The sequence below is a fragment of the Hyperolius riggenbachi genome, chromosome 2 (assembly GCF_040937935.1).
Source record: "Hyperolius riggenbachi isolate aHypRig1 chromosome 2, aHypRig1.pri, whole genome shotgun sequence".
Classification (NCBI taxonomy): domain Eukaryota; kingdom Metazoa; phylum Chordata; class Amphibia; order Anura; family Hyperoliidae; genus Hyperolius; species Hyperolius riggenbachi.
Window position 1 is genome coordinate 463,332,534 of NC_090647.1, and position 18,542 is coordinate 463,351,075.

The window sequence follows — 18,542 nt, forward strand, 5'->3', positions numbered from 1 at the left end:
TACCATCCTGCCAGAGAGGCCTAGGGTTCTACTCACCAGTTTTTCTGATAAAAAAGCCTCAGGGAGCCTTCAGATTTATTCTAAATTTAAAGGGGTTGAACAAGGCCGTAAAATACAGGAAGTTTCGAATGGACAATGTGAATTCTGTAATAACCCTGTTGCAAAAAGACTGTTTTCTAGCTTCTCTGGACCTCAAAGATGCCTACCTGCATGTGCCAGTCCATCTAGAGTCCCAGCAGTTCCTAAGATTTGCAATTTACCTTCAAGAAGAGGTAAGACATTTCCAATTTAATGTGTTACCTTTTGGGCTAGCTTCATCCCCTTGGCTGTTCACAAAGGTGATGGCAGAAGTATTGGCAGTCTTAAGGTGTAGATCCATTAACATCATTGCTTACCTAGATGATTTACTAATTTGGGGTAATTCTTTGCAGTCTGTAAGTGATCAGGTTAAATCATGCATTGACAGTCTAGAGTCTTTAGGCTGGTTAATTAACTGGTCAAAATCTGCACTAATACCCAGCCAGTCTATGGAATATCTGGGATTTATTTTTTCCTCCCGCCAAGAAAGAGTTTTTCTCCCAGAAAGGAAAATTTCGGCAGTACTTAATTCTGTTCTTTCTTTTCAGGAATCAAGAGCCATCAGTATAAGAAAAGCCATGGCATTACTCGGTCTGTTAAGCTCAGTCTTCCCTGCAGTACAATGGGGTCAATTCCATGTCAGGACCCTGCAGTTGTGGATACTAAGGAGCTGGAACAGGACTATTTCAGCCCTAGAAAGGAAGATTCTGATCCCATACAGTGTAAAAGTGTCATTAAACTGGTGGCAGGAACTGTCTCACCTGTCAGAAGGTCGCATGTGGTTTTTTCCAGTTCAAAGAATCATAACGACGGATGCCAGTACATGGGGGTGGGGCGCTCACATGGACTCTCTTCCGGCACAGGGTCAGTGGTCCAGTACGATGGCAAGACGATCCTCCAACAGCAGAGAACTGGAAGCAGTATGGAGAGGCCTTCAATTCTTCAAGGATCAGATCAATCACTGTCACGTCCTGATCAGGTCCGACAACAGCAGCGTAGTGGCTTACCTGAATCATCAGGGAGGAACAAGAAGTCCTCGGTTGTGGTCTCAGACAGCAAGAATTCTGCATTGGGCAGAGAACAGCTTATCTTCCATCAGAGCGATTCATCTGAAGGGGACTTGCAATGTTGTGGCAGACTATCTCAGCAGGTCAGTGATTTTACAGGACGAGTGGTCTCTGAATCCAGAAGTATTTGTTCAGATCAGTCAGGCATGGGGCATTCCTGCAGTAGACTTATTCGCAAGGAGGCAAAATTCAAAGTGTCAAAACTTTTGCTCCCTGTATCCAAAGGACAATCCGTGGCAGATAGACGCCTTCTCCATAGAGTGGAGGTTGAACCTGATGTATGCATTTCCTCCAATACCTCTAATATCAAGGGTTCTGAACAAAATTATGCAGGACAGAGCACAAGTAATCCTCATAGTACCTTTCTGGCCGAAAAGACCATGGTTTGCTCTGTTACAGAAGTTAGCAATATGTCAACCAATATTGTTTCCACTCAGAACAGATCTGTTGTCGCAGGGCCCAGTTCTTCACCCGGACCTCAAGCGCCTTCACCTTTCAGCATGGAGATTGAGTGGGGAATCCTGAAATCTAAGGGGTTTTCGGATGGACTTTCTGAGACGTTAATACAATCCCGCAAGAAGGTTACGAGGAAGATTTATCAAAAAACATGGAACATTTACTGTGAATGGTGTACTAGGAAGGATAATGATCCTACACTTTCCGCCTCAGCTCTGGAGTTTCTTCAGGATGGATTTCACATGGGATTAAGTGCCAGTACTCTTAAAGTTCAGACAGCAGCTTTAAGTGTATATTTAGAAAGAAGATTAGCTCAGGAGTTTTTTCTTCGTTTTTTTCAGGGAATTAAACGTCTCAGGCCGGTGGTGATATCTAAGGTGCCTCCTTGGGACTTGAATATCGTGTTGCAGAGTCTTTGTGAACATCCCTTTGAGCCTCTGGATCAGATTCCGGATAAACTTCTGACGTTGAAAACGGCCTTTTCTTCTGGCAATCACCACAGCCAGGAGAGTCAGCGAACTTCAGGCCTTATCCATTAAGCAACCTTATTGTACTATCTCAGAGGATAGGATTACTCTGCGTCCAGACTTTGCATTCCTTCCTAAAGTGTCTTCAAAATTTCATCGATCTCAGGAGATCTTTCTGCCATCATTCTGTGATAAACCAACGAATGAGAAGGAGAAGAAACTTCATTGTTTGGATGTTAGAAGGTGTATCCTTCATTATCTTGAAAGGACTGTATCTTTGAGAAAATCAGATGCCTTGTTGGTGCTGTTTGCGGGGAAATTCAAAGGAAGGCAAGCCTCTAAACCATCAATTGCAAGATGGATCAGACAAGCTATCACTGCGGCTTATCGGGCTCAAGGGAGACCTTTACCAACCTCAATTAAAGCTCACTCCACAAGAGGCGTATCAACATCTTGGGCAGAGAGGGCAGGCGCCTCGATAGAGCAGATTTGCAGAGCGGCCACCTGGTCCAGCCAAAATACGTTTGTGAAACATTATAGACTAAACTTATTAGCCAATACTAATCTGTCATTTGGAAGAAAAGTGTTGCAGGCAGTAGTCCCTCCCTAGTGTATAATGTTCTTGTTTATCGTCTCATAGGAGGGGTGCTGTCAGGAGGACGTTCTGGGAAAGCCAAACTTACCTCGGGTAATGTCTTTTCCAGTAGTCCGAGTGACAGCACCCCTCCGGCCCACCCTATTAGAGGGGATGATTAAAGTATTGTTTCAGCAGCATATGTTGTCCGTGTCTTTTTTTTATAACTGGATACCTTTGGTGGGTAACATCTTTATATACTACTCCTGCCTGCCTATTATGCAAATTTGTATCTTCTAGCTTCCTGTCCAAAGTTTAGGAGGGAGACAAGTCTCATAGGAGGGGTGCTGTCACTCGGACTACTGGAAAAGACATTACCCGAGGTAAGTTTGGCTTTTTGTTTCATCTGACCATAAGACAGAAGACCAGAAGTATTCTTCTGTGTCCAGACGAGCCATTTGCAAAGGCCAAGCAAGCTTTTGTGTGCCTTATTTGCATACATGGAACCCAGCAGTGTGCAGTCTCTGTTGGACTGTCTGTCTTGAGACATTGCCACCAGCAGATCCCAGATTCACCAGGATGGTCTTGGTGGTGATCCTTGGATTCTTTTTCACCTCTCTTAGAAATCTGACTGATCAGCCAGGCAACTTAACCCCCCCCCCCCCCTCTACACCTCCAATGCATGGTTAATTTTCTTAATTCAGCTGCCAGCCATTGCCCCAGCTAATGATATGCAGAAAGATATGGATATTTTTCTGATGAAAATGTGTCTGGTGCAGAGACTGGCAAAGTGAGTAGTCGTCTGACTAAATATAGCAAGATCATGTCTTTACCAACCTGTTTTAAGGCTTCTGCACCACATCTTGCTTTCAGTAGTTTGAGTACAACAAGCCAATGACCCAGGAGAGTCAACACGAGATCTGCATACTTGTTCAGCATCAGTTATTCAGAAAGTGGATGACTGCACATGACGCACGAGTGCTATGTTTTGAAAGAAAGCTTGCAAAATCTGCCTTATTTTTATTTCTTCAAAGCAGACCTGAACTCAGAACTACCTCTCTGCTCTAAAAAGATAAGCAACAGCATAATAACCTTTTAAAGAAAAAAAATATTTGTTACAACTGATACAAATCCTGCACTAGATCGGCAGTGTTTCTATTTCCTGCTTTCATGGAAGCAGACATAGGGATAACATCCTGTGTTTACAAATTAGCTTCTCTTCCGAGGCAGGCAGCTGAGAGATCAAATTACACTGCTGATTAGTGACAGATGAGGGGGGAATTGGTCAGTCTAAACTTTAAATACACACACACCGGGTGCATTTCTTTGTTTTTGTTCTGTCCTGTGCAAGAGTTCAGGTCCACTTTAAAGGATTGCTTGTACTACAGGTATTTTATCTATCTTAATTGCTTTTTTTTTAGTTTTTCAAAAGAATCCTTCTGCAATGCTTCTCGGGAAGAACTGATTAGTCGGTTAGAAGGAACATTGATTGTAGTTGAAGTTCTTTCAAGGCAAATTCAAGGCTGGCAACAAATCGTCTCTTCTAAACCGTCTGAGCAGAGGGATGTCTCTTCACAGACCTTTGTTACCCATGACAGTAAGGTAAGTGGGCTGCACTAACTTTCAGCTGGGTTCTGGGTCACAAAATAACAATTCTGTGATGTGATTAACCATCCATTGTATTCTGTAGATGCCTAACCTGAAAAGGACATGTCTGTCATGTTCAAGCTCTTGAGTCTCGTTGCACCTTAATTCAGAGGAAAGACAAGGATAAAAATGCTCATTCCCGCTTTCATTGGAGTGGTCAGCGCCTTGGTTGAGGGACAAATCTTGCTGTTGGACCGCTTCCCTAGAATCTGCATACATGCAAATTTATTAGGGTGAAATAACTGAGGACTAACATGTTTTACCCCATTCCCTTTTTCCGGATAGTGGCTGGATAGTTTACTGGTTAGGTCACCGGCTTTTCCTATGCAGTAAGCCAGTACCTATTTAGTAAGAACTCCTTGGGCAAGACTCCTTAACACTGCAACTGCCTACTGAGCTTGCCCTAGTGGCTGTAGCTTAAAGGGAACCTAAAGTAATAAAAAAAAAAGCCATTTTAACTTACCTGGAGCTTTTACCAGCCCCCTACAGCCGCTCTGTGCCCGCACTGTCACTGAGCGATCCTCCAGTCACCCGCAGCGCCCCTTTTTCAATTCAGGCAACTCGGCGAATGGATGGCCACTGAGCCTGCGTGGCCCTGGGCGCATGTCCTTGTTCAATGCTCAGTAGAAGATTCCTCATACTGCGCATACTGGGGCTGTGCATCCAGAAGAAAGGGAGGCACTGCGGGTGACAGGAAGATCGCAGAGTGACTGCATAGCTGCAGGGGGCTGGTAGTAGCCTCAGGTAAGTTAAACCTGTTTTTTGTATTTACTTTAGGTTCCCTTTAAGCATTTGAGTCCAACAGGAAAGTGCTATACAAATGTTGGCATTATTAATACCCTTGGTGTCCTACTCTGGATTTACTCCTCTGTCCTTTTGAGTGATCCCAGCCTGTCATCTATAGGGATGGTCAGTGAGATGTTAATTCTAGTTGGTGCAAATTTGATGGACATTTTATTCTAACTTATAGAATTTGAAAAATGCAATGGCAGCTGCATTCAGATGATCCATTTTCAGGCTATATACATTTGCACAAAATTACCATAAAAATCCCTGGTTAGGAAGAAGCTACAGTATTTCCTGTATGGTCTGCGCTCCTTTTGTGTTAGAAGCCAAGGAGACAATACATAAGTTTGCAACTGAGAAAAATACGCAGATGCAAGTCATTCATGCCTTGCACAAGATCAGAACACAAATGCTGTACTGCCGTGCTTTCAAACCTGACATTTAATCTGTGTATGCTGTATGTCTTTTAGGAGGAAAAGTATTACCACAGTCTGTATTTAAAAACTCTGAGTAAACTGCAATCATTGCAATGCTGTTACGAGCAGGAGAAGCACTTACAAAAAGTTCTTAAAGAAGCTACTGAATCCTTGGTAAGTGGTTTCTGATATAGGTATAAGCTGTGACTTACCGTATTTTGTTTGGACTAGAAGACGCTCCTGACCATAAAATGCAGCTAGGTTTAGAGGACAAAAACCAGGGGAACTAATGTATACTAATCTTGGTGCATCCATGTTGAAGGGGCATCTTGTGGATTATGCTGCCTTTGTACCTCTTGCCCCGTAGTACATCTTGTCTCCCTGTGTCCTACTCTGTCTCCCATGTGTCTGGCTCTGTCCTCCTTGTGTCCTCCTCTATGCCCCTTTGTGTCTCCCTGTGTCCTCCTTTTGTCCCCTGGTGTCCTCCTCTGCATGGGCACAGTACAGGGAATCTCCGACATTGCGGCGTTTTGGAGGTTCGTATTGACAGGCGTTCACAAGTCAGGAATTCCCTGCACTACAGTGTTCTCCCCAGAATTTTTTTCCAGCCGGGTGGTATGAAAAAGTAGCCGGGTGGGTCGGCACGGGGAAATTTGGTGGCCTGCTCAAGTTACCAGAGCACGCTATGCTGCCCTACCGCAGCATAGCGTATGCTCGTCTCTCTATCTCTGTCCACTTTTACTGTTTAGTTTTCAGTTGCATTGGTCGTGGGATATTGAAGATAGTGTGCAGGGGCCACATATAATCATTTATTAAAAGACATGTCCAGAGAGTTATAAAACAAAGATCTACTTACCTGGGGCTTTCTCCAGGCCTTGGCAGTCGTTCTGTGCCCTCGCCGCAGCTCCGGTATCTCGGGATCTCCTCCGTTTCAGATGGCGACCTTGCCAGTCTGGCAGTACTGCACTTGCGCAGAACACTCCATCTGGCGAGGTCGGCATCTCCAACGGAGGGGATCCCGGGACACCAGAGCTCTGGCAAGGGCACAGGAAGGCTGCCAGGGACTGGAGGTAGTAAACCTATTTCTTTAACTTGTAGGACATTTCCTTTAATACATTATAACCTTCATACGTGATGTTTATTGGCTGACCATGGATATGATTTACGCACGTACGTACAATCTGCAGGCTGTGATATATATGAATTTCCATTCAAATGACATGTATCTATTTTATGTAAAAGTACTTTTTGTAGCTGAATGTGTTTTAATAGTATTATCAGCCCCTGCCCCCCAGGTTTTGGAAGTACTTTAGTTAAAACTGCAGCTTTAGTGAATTGAGTGGTAGTTATTGCATTTACTCCGTACAGTGGCTGCAAATGACACTTGGCCCTTTTGGACACTGACTGATAAATGTATGTTGTATAAATGTATAAATGTAGCTGATTCAGCTTCAGCCGTCAGTAAACTGTGCGCCGTACCTCTGTCTCAATAGACGTCTCACTCTGCACAGCTCACAGACACATGGCTCTGCAGTCGAAAGCCAGCGCTAATGGTCACGCCTCTTATGCGCTGAGCCAATCAATGCACGAGCTCGCGGAATAACGCGAGATCTCATGCGCATGAGGAGAAGCAGCTTTCGGGCACTTGTCAGCGAGCGGCTCCCTGTCACCGCGAGCCGCTCTCGTCGCTGACAGCGTCATCAGCCGCGGGCAGTAATTTATTTTACTTGGGCACGGTACAGCGGGGCATGCAAATCACCAGCCGGGCGGTAATTAAACTTACCCGGGCGCTCCGGCTGATTGATCCTGGGGAGAACACTGCACTATAAGATGCAGTGACTTCTTTTTTTTTACCCCACTTTTGGGGGAGAAAAAGAGTCTTCTGGTCCAAAAATACAGTATATGTACACTACTTAAAGGGAAGGTTCAGGGACTATCTGAAAAAAATAAAAATCCCCATCCACTTACCTGGGGCTTCCTCCAGCCCGTGGCAGGCAGGAGGTGTCCTCGGCGCCGCTCCGCAGGCTCCCGGTGGTCTCCGGTGGCGCGCCCGACCTGGCCAGGCCGGCGGCCAGGTCGGGCTCTTCTGCGCTCCAAGGCCCGGCACTTCTGCGTCCCACGCCGGCGCTCTGACGTCATCGGACGTCCTCCGGGCTGTACTGCGCAGGCGCAGTAGTTCTGCGCCTGCGCAGTACAGCCCGGAGGACGTCCGATGACGTCAGCACGCCGGCGTGGGACGCAGAAATGCCGGGCCTTGGAGCGCAGAAGAGCCCGACCTGGCCGCCGGCCTGGCCAGGTCGGGCGCGCCACCGGAGACCACCGGGAGCCTGCGGAGCGGCGCCGAGGACACCTCCTGCCTGCCACGGGCTGGAGGAAGCCCCAGGTAAGTGGATGGGGATTTTTATTTTTTTCAGATAGTCCCTGAACCTTCCCTTTAAAGGAGAACTCTGAAGTGTTATTTACCAAGCATTGAACTGGAATAACCTTGGTAATTTATAGCATAAAAATCCCCATAAATAGTTATTACCCTGTTTCAGCATGCAAGTGTATATTTCTGTTCCATAACTCCATGGTGCTTTCTGATGGTGGTTTTTATGTTGCCAGCTCTGTCATGGTAATGGGCAGGCAGAATGTGAAATGTAAAATTTCCAAAACACTCTGAAGCCCTATTATGATGCATGCATTTGATGGCAGTGCAGAAGTAGACTTAAAAAGAAACTTTACTAAATATAACAGAATAAAACGCCTACACTGGGAGGAGTAGGCTTTGTGACATCTCTGGGAGGGCGGGGTTACATAGCAAGATATAGATCTAGGAAGTGTTTCTGATGCTGAAACTAGGATAAATGACTTAAAATTGGGTTACCTGAATAATTTGCTGCATCCTTCTACTGTATGTTGTTAGTGTTGGACACTATATGAAATAGGTGAACCAACTGAGGAGAATACTAAACTCAATTAAGCGTCAGTTCTCCTAGAGTAGGTCAGATGGGCTGTACATGTCCTTCTAAAAAAATTAGCATATTGTGATAAAGTACAGGAAATAATGAAATGTACTGATAAATATTAGACTTTCATATATTTTGGATTCATTGCACACAACTGAAGTAGTTCAAGCCTTTTATTGTTTTTAATATTGATGATTTTGGCATACAGCTCATGAAAACCCCAATTCCTATCTCAAAAAATTAGCATATCATGAAAAGGTTCTCTAAACGAGCTATTAACCTAATCATCGGAATCAACTAATTAACTCTAAACACCTGCAAAAGATTCCTGAGGCTTTTAAAAACTCCCAGCCTGATTCATTACTCAAAACCGCAATCATAGGTAAGACTGCCAACCTGACTGCTGTCCAGAAGGCCATCATTGACACCCTCAAGCAAGAGGGTAAGAAACAGAAATTTCTGAACGAATAGGCTGTTCCCAGAGTGCTGTATCAAGGCACCTCAGTGGGAAGGAAATAGTTTGGCAGAAAACGCTGCACAACAAGAAGAGCTGACCCCGAACCCTGAGGAAGATTGTGGAGAAGGACCGATTCCAGACCTTGGGGACCTGCGGAAGCAGTGGACTGAGTCTGGAGTAGAAACATCCAGAGCCACCGCGTACAGGCGTGTGCAGGAAATGGGCTACAGGTGCCGCATTCCCCAGGTCAAGCCACTTTTGAACCAGAAACAGCGGCAGAAGCGCCTGGGCTACAGAGAAGCAGCACTGGACTGTTGCTCAGTGGTCCAAAGTACTTTTTTCGGATGAAAGCAACTTTTGCATGTCATTCGGAAATCAAGGTGCCAGAGTCTGGAGGAAGACTGGGGAGAGGGAAATGCCAAAATGACTGAAGTCCAGTGTCAAGTACCCACAGTGATGGTCTAGGGTGCCATGTCAGCTGCTGGTGTTGGTCCACTGTGTTTTATCAAGGGCAGGGTCAATGCAGCTAGCTATCAGGAGATTTTGGAGCACTTCATGCTTCCATCTGCTGATAAACTTTATGGAGATGAAGATTTCATTTTTCATCACGACCTGGCACCTGCTCACAGTGCCAAAACCACTGGTAAATGGTTTACTGACCATGGTATTACTGTGCTCAATTGGCCTGCCAACTCTCCTGACTTGAACCCTATAGAGAATCTGTGGGATATTGTGAAGAGAAAGTTACGTGACGCAAGACCCAACACTCTGGATGAGCTTAAGGCCGCTATCGAAGCATCCTGGGCCTCCATAACACCTGAGCAGTGCCACGGGCTGATTGCCTCTATGCCACACCGCATTGAAGCAGGCATTTCTGCAAAAGGATTCCCGACCAAGTATTGAGTGCATAACTGAACATAATTATTTGAAGATTTACTTTTTTTTGTTTTAAAAACACTTTTCTTTTATTGGTCGGATGAAATATGCTAATTTTTTGAGATAGAAATTTTGGGTTTTCATGAGCTGGATGCCAAAATCATCAATATTAAAACAATAAAAGGCTTGAACCACTTCAGTTGTGTGTAATGAATCTAAAATATATGAAAGTCTAATGTTTATCAGTACATTACAGAAAATAATAACCTTTATCACAATATGCTAATTTTTTGAGAAGGACCTGTATAGCCACTGTCATACCAACAATGTGTATTTGTAGTATCACAGATATCTCCATTAAAATAAATCTTGGACGAAGATCCTTTTTTGTATAAAAATTTATTCTTGTAGTAATATACAAAATTGCATAGAACAGTGTTATAAGAAATCTTGAAGTAACATAATACATATTTAACAGCTTTGGTCATCTGAAGTACATGAATTTAAAAAGATACTTTACCAAACTTTCATTCCTGGGTGCCTGAACCCACAATCCTGAGATTAAGAGCCCCATTTCTCTAAAGGTGCATACACACATCAGATAAAAGTCTTTGGAAAATGAAAGATCACAGACCAATTTTACCCCCTTCCATGTAGTATGAGAGCCATACTCTACACAGTCTATTCTATGGAGCTGAACGCCTCATCAGATAAAAATCTTTGCATGCTGCTGCACACAAAGATGCTGTACACATGCAACAGATCAGTATCTGCAAAAGATCAGTTCCTGCAAAATGCATTGATAGTCTAGGATATCTGCAGATCTCGTACACACCTTGTTTAACGGACATTCTTCTGCAGATCAGACAATTATCTGCCGATCTCAAGATCCATCCTGGTGGATCTGATCTGCAGATAATTTTCCGTTAAACAAGGTGTGTACGAGATCTGCAGATATCATAAACTATGAATGCATTTTGCAGGAACTGATCTTTTGCAGATACTGATCTGTTGCATGTGTACAGCATCTTGCAAAGATTTTTATCTGATGAGGAGTTCAGCTCCATAGAATAGACTGTGTAGAGTATGCCCTCATACTACAAGGAAGGGGGTAACATTGGTCTGTGATCTTTCATTTTCCAAAGACTTTTATCTGACGTGTGTACCCACCTTAAGCCATACCATATAGGGTGCCTCTATCCATGTTTTCGACTGAGCTTTTTCACCTCCCTGGTGGTAACCCCAACCTACACTCGGGGTAGCCGCCTCCAGAGGATTTCTCTTCCCCGGGAGGTATGTTTTGAATAAAACTTGTTGTATCCTTTGTAGCTAGCACTACGCTAGCTACCATTGTCCCCCAAGTCCCTCCGCTCTTCTTTGATCGCCGCCGTTATACGTACCCCCTACCCCACCCCCCCTCCCCCCACCCCCAATCCTGCGATGGCGCAGCCTCTCCAATCAGCTCCAGGCTTCACTATGGGGAGGATCGGGATTGCACATGACGTCATGTCCGATCGTCGCCATAGCGACAATTGAAGCTCATTGGGGAGGCTGTGGCTCTTGCGGGATCGCGGCTAGATAACGTATAGCGGCGGCGATCGGGGGGATCAGAAGGCTCCCGGGGGACTTGGGGGACAATGGTAGCTAGCCTAGTGCTAGCTACAAAGGATACAAACAAACACAGAACCTTTATATCGCGCTTTTCTCCTGGCTGACTCAAAGCGCCAGAGCTGCAGCCACTAGGACGCGCTCTATAGGCAGTAGCAGTGTTAGGGAGACTTGCCGAAGGTCTCCTACTGAATAGGTGCTGGCTTACTGAACAGGCAGAGCCGAGATTCAAACCCAGGTCTCCTGTGTCAGCCCTTAATCATTACACTATCCAGCCACAACTTTAATTTAAAAAAAAAAAAAAAAAAAACCCCTCCCGCGGACGCAGCTTTAGAAACTACATACCGCCAGGGAGGTTAAGGCCATAGTTTGAAATTAGGGTCTCTGAATTGTCTTCATAAGCCCAAGGTATGGACTTAAAGAGAATCTGTACTCTAAAATTATTACAATAAAAAGCATACCATTCTATTCCTTATGTTCTCCTGGGCCCCTCTGTGCTGTTTCTGCCACTCCCTGCTGCAATCCTGGCTTGTAATTAACAGTTTTAGGCAGTGTTTACAAACAATAGACTGGCTTCTAACCAGAGTATCATAGGCTGAGACCTAGCTTACTGTGTGACTGATGCAGAGCTTGGAGGGGGTGTGTAAAGCTTCTGCCAATGCTGCACATTCCACACATTCCAGCCTCAACCCGACAGACACAACAGAGGAAAGGAGATAAGATTTATTACAGAGACAGTGCAAGTAGGAAAGGCTGCAGTAAGACAGACCACATTAGAACAGTAATAGGAACTTATAGGACAGAAGAAATAAGGCTCAAAAATTTGTTACAGAGTCTCTTTAACCACTTGAGGACCGTGGGCTTTACCCCCCCCCCCCCCCCTTAAGGACCAGAGCCTTTTTCTCCATTCAGACCACTGCAGCTTTCACGGTTTATTGCTCGCTCATACAACCTACCACCTAAATGAATTTTGGCTCCTTTTCTTGTCACTAATAAAGCTTTCTTTTGGTGCTATTTGATTGCTGCTGCGATTTTTACTTGATATTATATTCATTAAAAAAGACATGAATTTTGTCAAAAAAATGATTTTTTTTGTAACTTTCTGTGCTGACATTTTTCAAACAAAGTAAAATTTCTGTATACATGCAGCGCGAAAAATGTGGACAAACATGTTTTTGATAAAAAAACAAAACAAAACCCATTCAGCCTATATTTATTGGTTTGGGTAAAAGTTATAGCGTTTACAAACTATGGTGCAAAAAGTGAATTTTCTCATTTTCCAGCATCTCTGATTTTTCTGACCCCCTGTCATGTTTCATGAGGGGCTAGAATTCCAGGATAGTATAAATACCCCCCAAATGACCCCATTTTGGAAAGAAGACATCCCAAAGTATTCACTGAGAGGCATAGTGAGTTCATAGAATATATTATTTTTTTTGTCACAAGTAAGCGGAAAATGACACTTTGTGACAAAACAAACAAAAAAAAAAGTTTCCATTTCTTCTAACTTGCGACAAAAAAAAATGAAATCTGCCACGGACTCACCATGCCCCTCTCTGAATACCTTGAAGTGTCTACTTTCCAAAATGGGGTCATTTGTGGGGTGTGTTTACTGTCCTGACATTTTGGGGGGTGCTAAATTGTAAGCACCCCTGTAAAGCCTAAAGGTGCTCATTGGACTTTGGGCCCCTTAGCGCAGTTAGGCTGCAAAAAAGTGCCACACATGTGGTATCTCCGTACTCAGGAGAAGTAGTATAATGTGTTTTGGGGTGTATTTTTACACATACCCATGCTGGGTGGGAGAAATATCACTGTAAATGACAATTGTTTGATTTTTTTTTTTTTTTTACACACAATTGTCCATTTACAGAGAGATTTCTCCCACTCAGCATGGGTATGTGTAAAAATACACCCCAATACACATTATACTACTTCTCCTGAGTACGGCGATACCACGTGTGGTACTTTTTTGCACCCTAACTGCGCTAAGGGGCCCAAAGTCCAATGAGTACCTTTAGGATTTCACAGGTCATTTTTGTTTCAAGACTACTCCTCACGGTTTAGGGCCCCTAAAATGCCAGGGCAGTATAGGAACCCCACTAATGACCCCATTTTAGAAAGAAGACACCCCAAGGTATTCCGTTAGGAGTATGGTGAGTTCATAGAAGTTTTTATTTTTTTGTCACAAGTTAGCGGAAATTGATTTTAATTGGTTTTTTTCACAAAGTGTCATTTTCCGCTAACTTGTGACAAAAAATAAAATCTTCTATGAACTCACCATAATCCTAACGGAATACCTTTGGGTGTCTTCTTTCTAGAATGGGATCATTTGTGGGGTTCCTATACTGCCCTGGCATTTTAGGGGCCCTAAACCGTGAGGAGTAGTCTTGAAACCAAATGTTGCAAAATGACCTGTGAAATCCTAAAGGTACTCATTGGACTTTGGGCCACTTAGCGTACTTGGGGTGTATAAAAATGCCACACATGTGGTACCGCCGTACTCAGGAGAAGTAGTATAATGTGTTTTGGGGTGTATTTTTACACATACCCATGCTGGGTGGGAGAAATATCTCTGTAAATGACAATTGTTTTTTTTTTTTTTTTTTTTACACACAATTGTCCATTTACAGAAAGATTTCTCCCACCCAGCATGGGTATGTGTAAAAATACACCCCAAAACACATTATACTACTTCTCCTCCTGAGTACGGCGATACCACATGTGTGACACTTTTTTGCAGCCTAGGTGCGCTAAGGGGCCCAACGTCCTATTCACAGGTCATTTTGAAGCATTTGTTTTCTAGACTACTCCTCACGGTTTAGGGTCCCTAAAATGCCAGGGCAGTATAGGAACCCCACAAGTGACCCCATTTTAGAAAGAAGACACCCCAAGGTATTCCGTTAGGAGTATGGCGAGTTCATAGAAGATTTTTTTTGTCACAAGTTAGTGAAAAATGACACTTTGTGAAAAAAACAATTTCTGCTAACTTTTGAAAAAAAATAAAATCTTCTATGAACTCGTCACACACCTAACAGAATACATTGGGGTGTCTTTTTTCTAAAATGGGGTCACTTGTGGGGTTCCTATACCGCCCTGGCATTTTACGGGCCCAAAACTGTGAGTAGTCTGGAAATGTCTCAAAATGACTTCAGGGGTATAAGCATCTGCAAATTTTGATGACAGGTGGTCTATGAGGGGGCAAATTTTGTGGAACCGGTCATAAGCAGGGTGGCCTTTTAGATGACAGGTTGTATTGGGCCTGATCTGATGGATAGGAGTGCTAGGGGGGGGGTGACAGGAGGTGATTGATGGGTGTCTCAGGGGGTGGTTAGAGGGGAAAATAGATGCAATCCATGCACTGGGGAGGTGATCGGAAGGGGGTCTGAGGGGGATCTGAGGGTTTGGCCGATTGATCAGGAGCCCACAGGGGGCAAATTAGGGCCTGATCTGATGGGCAGGTGTGCTAGGGGGTGACAGGAGGTGATTGATGGGTGTCTCAAGGTGTGATTAGAGGGGGGAGTAGATGCAAGCAATGCACTGGCGAGGTGATCAGGGCTGGGGTCTGAGGGCGTTCTGAGGGTGTGGACGGGTGATTGAGTGCCCTAGGGGCAGATAGGGGTCTAATCTGATGGGTAGCAGTGACAGGGGGTGATTGATGGGTAATTAGTGGGTGTTTAGGGTAGAGAACAGATGTAAACACTGCACTTGGAAGGTGACCTGACGTCGGATCTGCGGGCGATCTATTTGGTGTGGGTGATCAGATTGCCCGCAAGGGGCAGGTTAGGGGCTGATTGATGGGTGGCAGTGACAGGGGGTGATTGATGGGTGGCAGTGACAGGTGATTGACAGGTGATCAGTGGGTTATTACAGGGAAGCACAGATGTAAATATTGCACTGACGAATTGATAAGGGGGGGTCTGAGGGCAATCTGAGCGTGTAGGCGGGTGATTGGGTGCCCGCAAGGGGCAGATTAGGCTCTGATCTGATGGGTAACAGTGACAGGTGGTGATAGGGGGTGATTGATGGGTAATTAGTGGATCTGACGTCGGATCTGCGGGCGATCTATTGGTGTGGGTGATCAGCTTGCCCGCAAGGGGCAGGCTAGGGGCTGATTGATGGGTGGCAGTGACAGGGGGTGATTGACGGGTGATTGACAGGTGATCAGGGGGGATAAATGCATACAGTACACAGGGGGGGGGTCTGGGGGGAATCTGAGGGGTGGGGGGTGATCAGGAGTCCCCAGGGTGCAGTTAGGGACCTAATAAAAAAAATAGCGTTGACAGATAGTGACAGGGAGTGATTGATGGGTGATTAGGGGGGTGATTCGATGCAAACAGGGGTGGGGGGGTTCTGAGGGGTGCTGTGGGCGATCAGGGGGCAGGGTGTGGGGAATCGGTGTGCTTGGGTGCAGACTAGGGTGGCTGCAGCCTGCCCTGGTGGTCCCTCGGACACTGGGACCACCATGGCAGGAGGCAGCCTGTATAATACATTTTGTAAACATTACAAAGTGTATTATACACTTTGTATGCGGCGATCCGGGTGCTAGTAACCCGCCGGCGCTTCCGAACGGCCGGCGGGTTACAGTGCGAGGGGGGCGGAGCCAGTCCCCGGCGGCCGATCGCGTCACTAATGACGCGATCGCGCCGCCCATGCCCGTAAAAGGACCACCGCCTCTGTGCATGCGGCGGTCCTTGCGAGGTCCACTTCCCGGCCGCCTCTGTGCGTTGGGCGGTCGGGAAGTGGTTAAGATGGCCAATGAGATGTTAATAATTCTGGCTTGCAAACTCTGTACAACTTGAGACTGGATCAATCAACATACTTAGGTATTCATCAGAAAGTGTAATGCAAATCTAAAGCGTTTTTAACGTGTTTAAATGTACTGTCTTACAGTATGGGCATTTAAATGGGTAACAAGTGATTTTTGTTATGCAGGCATCGTACAAGGGTGAAGCGGATTTAATGGTCACAGCTGCTTCTAACCTGTATGAGGCGGCACAGCAGGATAAAGCTGACGTGGACCAGAAGGTAAGACCTTCTCCTGTTAAGTGTTTCTTTCAAAATGACAGATCTTCTTAAAGTACTGTTCATTTGGGATTTCAGTGACTTTAAAGCTTCAGTAAACCTTGCTGCCAGGATTAAACACACAGAAATATTTTCAGACCTAGAGGTCTAAGGCTAGATCTTTAGTCCACTTAAGGTGGATAATAACACCAATAATAAATAGTCACTAGATTCAATCATCAGATCCCTCTCGGATGAAATCTGTTCTGAGAGGAATCAAATCCTGCTGAAATCTATTGAAAATCTGTGGAGTTGTGCACTGCCTGCCAGGCTCTCCAGGTCCCCATATATCCATATATGGATACACACCTTTACTGTTATGAAAATTGCATTTTATCAGTACAGTGACCCTTTTTTTTTTTTTTTTTATAATGTGGTGAACAAGACCTTTCGCTGAAAGTGTTGATAATATCTATATTATATTACAGAGCCTAATGGGAAATTCCAGATTACCCATCATCCCATTAAGCAAAAAATAAAAAATTACCCATAATACCTTGCTCCTAATTACTATTGTGCTGCTTTAATAATTTTGACCTACTACATCTTGTACCTCTAATTTGGTTTCCCCTAATATAGTGTGCTGCGTTTCTAAGTAGGAAAGGGTCCTTAGATCAGGTATTGCCATTACTGATATGGGCTTGTAGATAAACATTTTAACCACACTTCAGGGTAAATTAAAGTACAGCATCACCTTAAATACTGTTTTTTTTTTTTTGTTTTTTTAATGTAGGATATGGAATTTACCTAGGCTTGACCTCTGGGCAAAATAAATGTTGCTTTTGTTCTTTTTCTGTCAGTTTGAGATTAGTTTTTTTATGTTTTATTTCAGGTGAAGTGTATGCAAGCCCTTGTTGATGATTACATGACTTCTCTGTCTAAGATGAGCGATAAAATTAAAGAGCATCTCGCAGAGAAAAGTGAAATGGAATTGCGAATGGAAAAGGCTATAGTTGCAAAAGAAGCGGTAAAGACACATTGTAACAGATGTGTACATTTTAATTGTTAGTAATAGTTGTACACCTGACTGGAGATCTGCTAGTGAGCTCTATTCAACACACACAAGCAATAGAACACAGCAGTACATGCATCCAGCTACATTTGAAATTGGTCAGCAGGTGCTCGTCAGCCAATCAGGATGCACTGTCATACACCCTTTACCTGCCATACCATATCTAGCAGCCATTAGCATTCAGGTGGGAGGCTTCAGTTGGACGCCATCGCAAGATTGCGTCGCTAGCAGGACCGCCCTGTGCAGGCATCCCTCCCTAACCGCTCACCTGTCCGCCATGTCCTAGAGCTGAAAGAAAACGTTTAAACACACACGATTGGTTCACACTATGGCCAGGGGCCCCGGACCTCTCTCACTGGCCGAGGCCCCAAGGCCAACACGTGATACCTGGAGGGGAGTGCAGGTGGGCCTGGACCTCTCGCACCCGGGCTCTGGACCTCTCACATGGTGTATGACAGTGTATCCTGATTGGCTGACGAGCACCTGCTCACCAATTTCAAATGTAGCTGGATGCATGTACTGCTGTGTTCTATTGCTTGTGTGTGTTGAATTTAGCATTCAGTATGGAGGCAGTGTTGGTGGGTTTTCTGGATGTGAGAGGTCCAGAGCCTGGGTGCGAGAGGTCCAGGCCCACCTGCACTCCCCTCCAGGTATCACGTGTTTGCCTTGGGGCCCCGGCCAGTGAGAGAGGTCCGGGGCCCCTGGCCATAGTGTGAACCAATCGTGTGTTTTTAAACTGCTAGTGAGCTCTTTCAGGAAAGCTGAGACCCATGAAAGCCTAACTTCAGGCTCAAAGCAAAATTTCTAGTCTCGGTTTAACCTGTTGACCCATCGGTCTGCCGTCATGCACATCAGGACTTTTCAGTCCAACCCTTCCTTTATTTAGCACCGTTTGAAATCTGTATGGATTGGATTGCTGAATCTCATCTCAGACGCTTTATTCCTTTTGAATCTGTACGTTTCGTATCGTAGCCTCTATCACAAGCCATGAAATGTCAGGCAAATAAACAATACCAATTGGATTGGACTTTGGATATTCTGACTGTGGTGTTCACAAGATGACAGTATTTCTGGTGACATTCTAATGTT

General features: G+C 44.8%; 1 protein-coding gene across 1 annotated transcript in view; it reads left to right on the forward strand.

Annotated features, from left to right (window-relative positions):
* Window positions 1-18,542, forward strand: part of SPAG5 (sperm associated antigen 5) — a 99,677-nt gene that overhangs the window by 14,248 nt on the left and 66,887 nt on the right. The window contains exons 5-8 of the mRNA XM_068270157.1: window positions 4,064-4,244; window positions 5,546-5,665; window positions 16,313-16,405; window positions 17,274-17,408. Coding sequence (XP_068126258.1) covers window positions 4,064-4,244; window positions 5,546-5,665; window positions 16,313-16,405; window positions 17,274-17,408 — 529 coding nt within the window. The remainder of the gene's footprint in view (window positions 1-4,063; window positions 4,245-5,545; window positions 5,666-16,312; window positions 16,406-17,273; window positions 17,409-18,542) is intronic.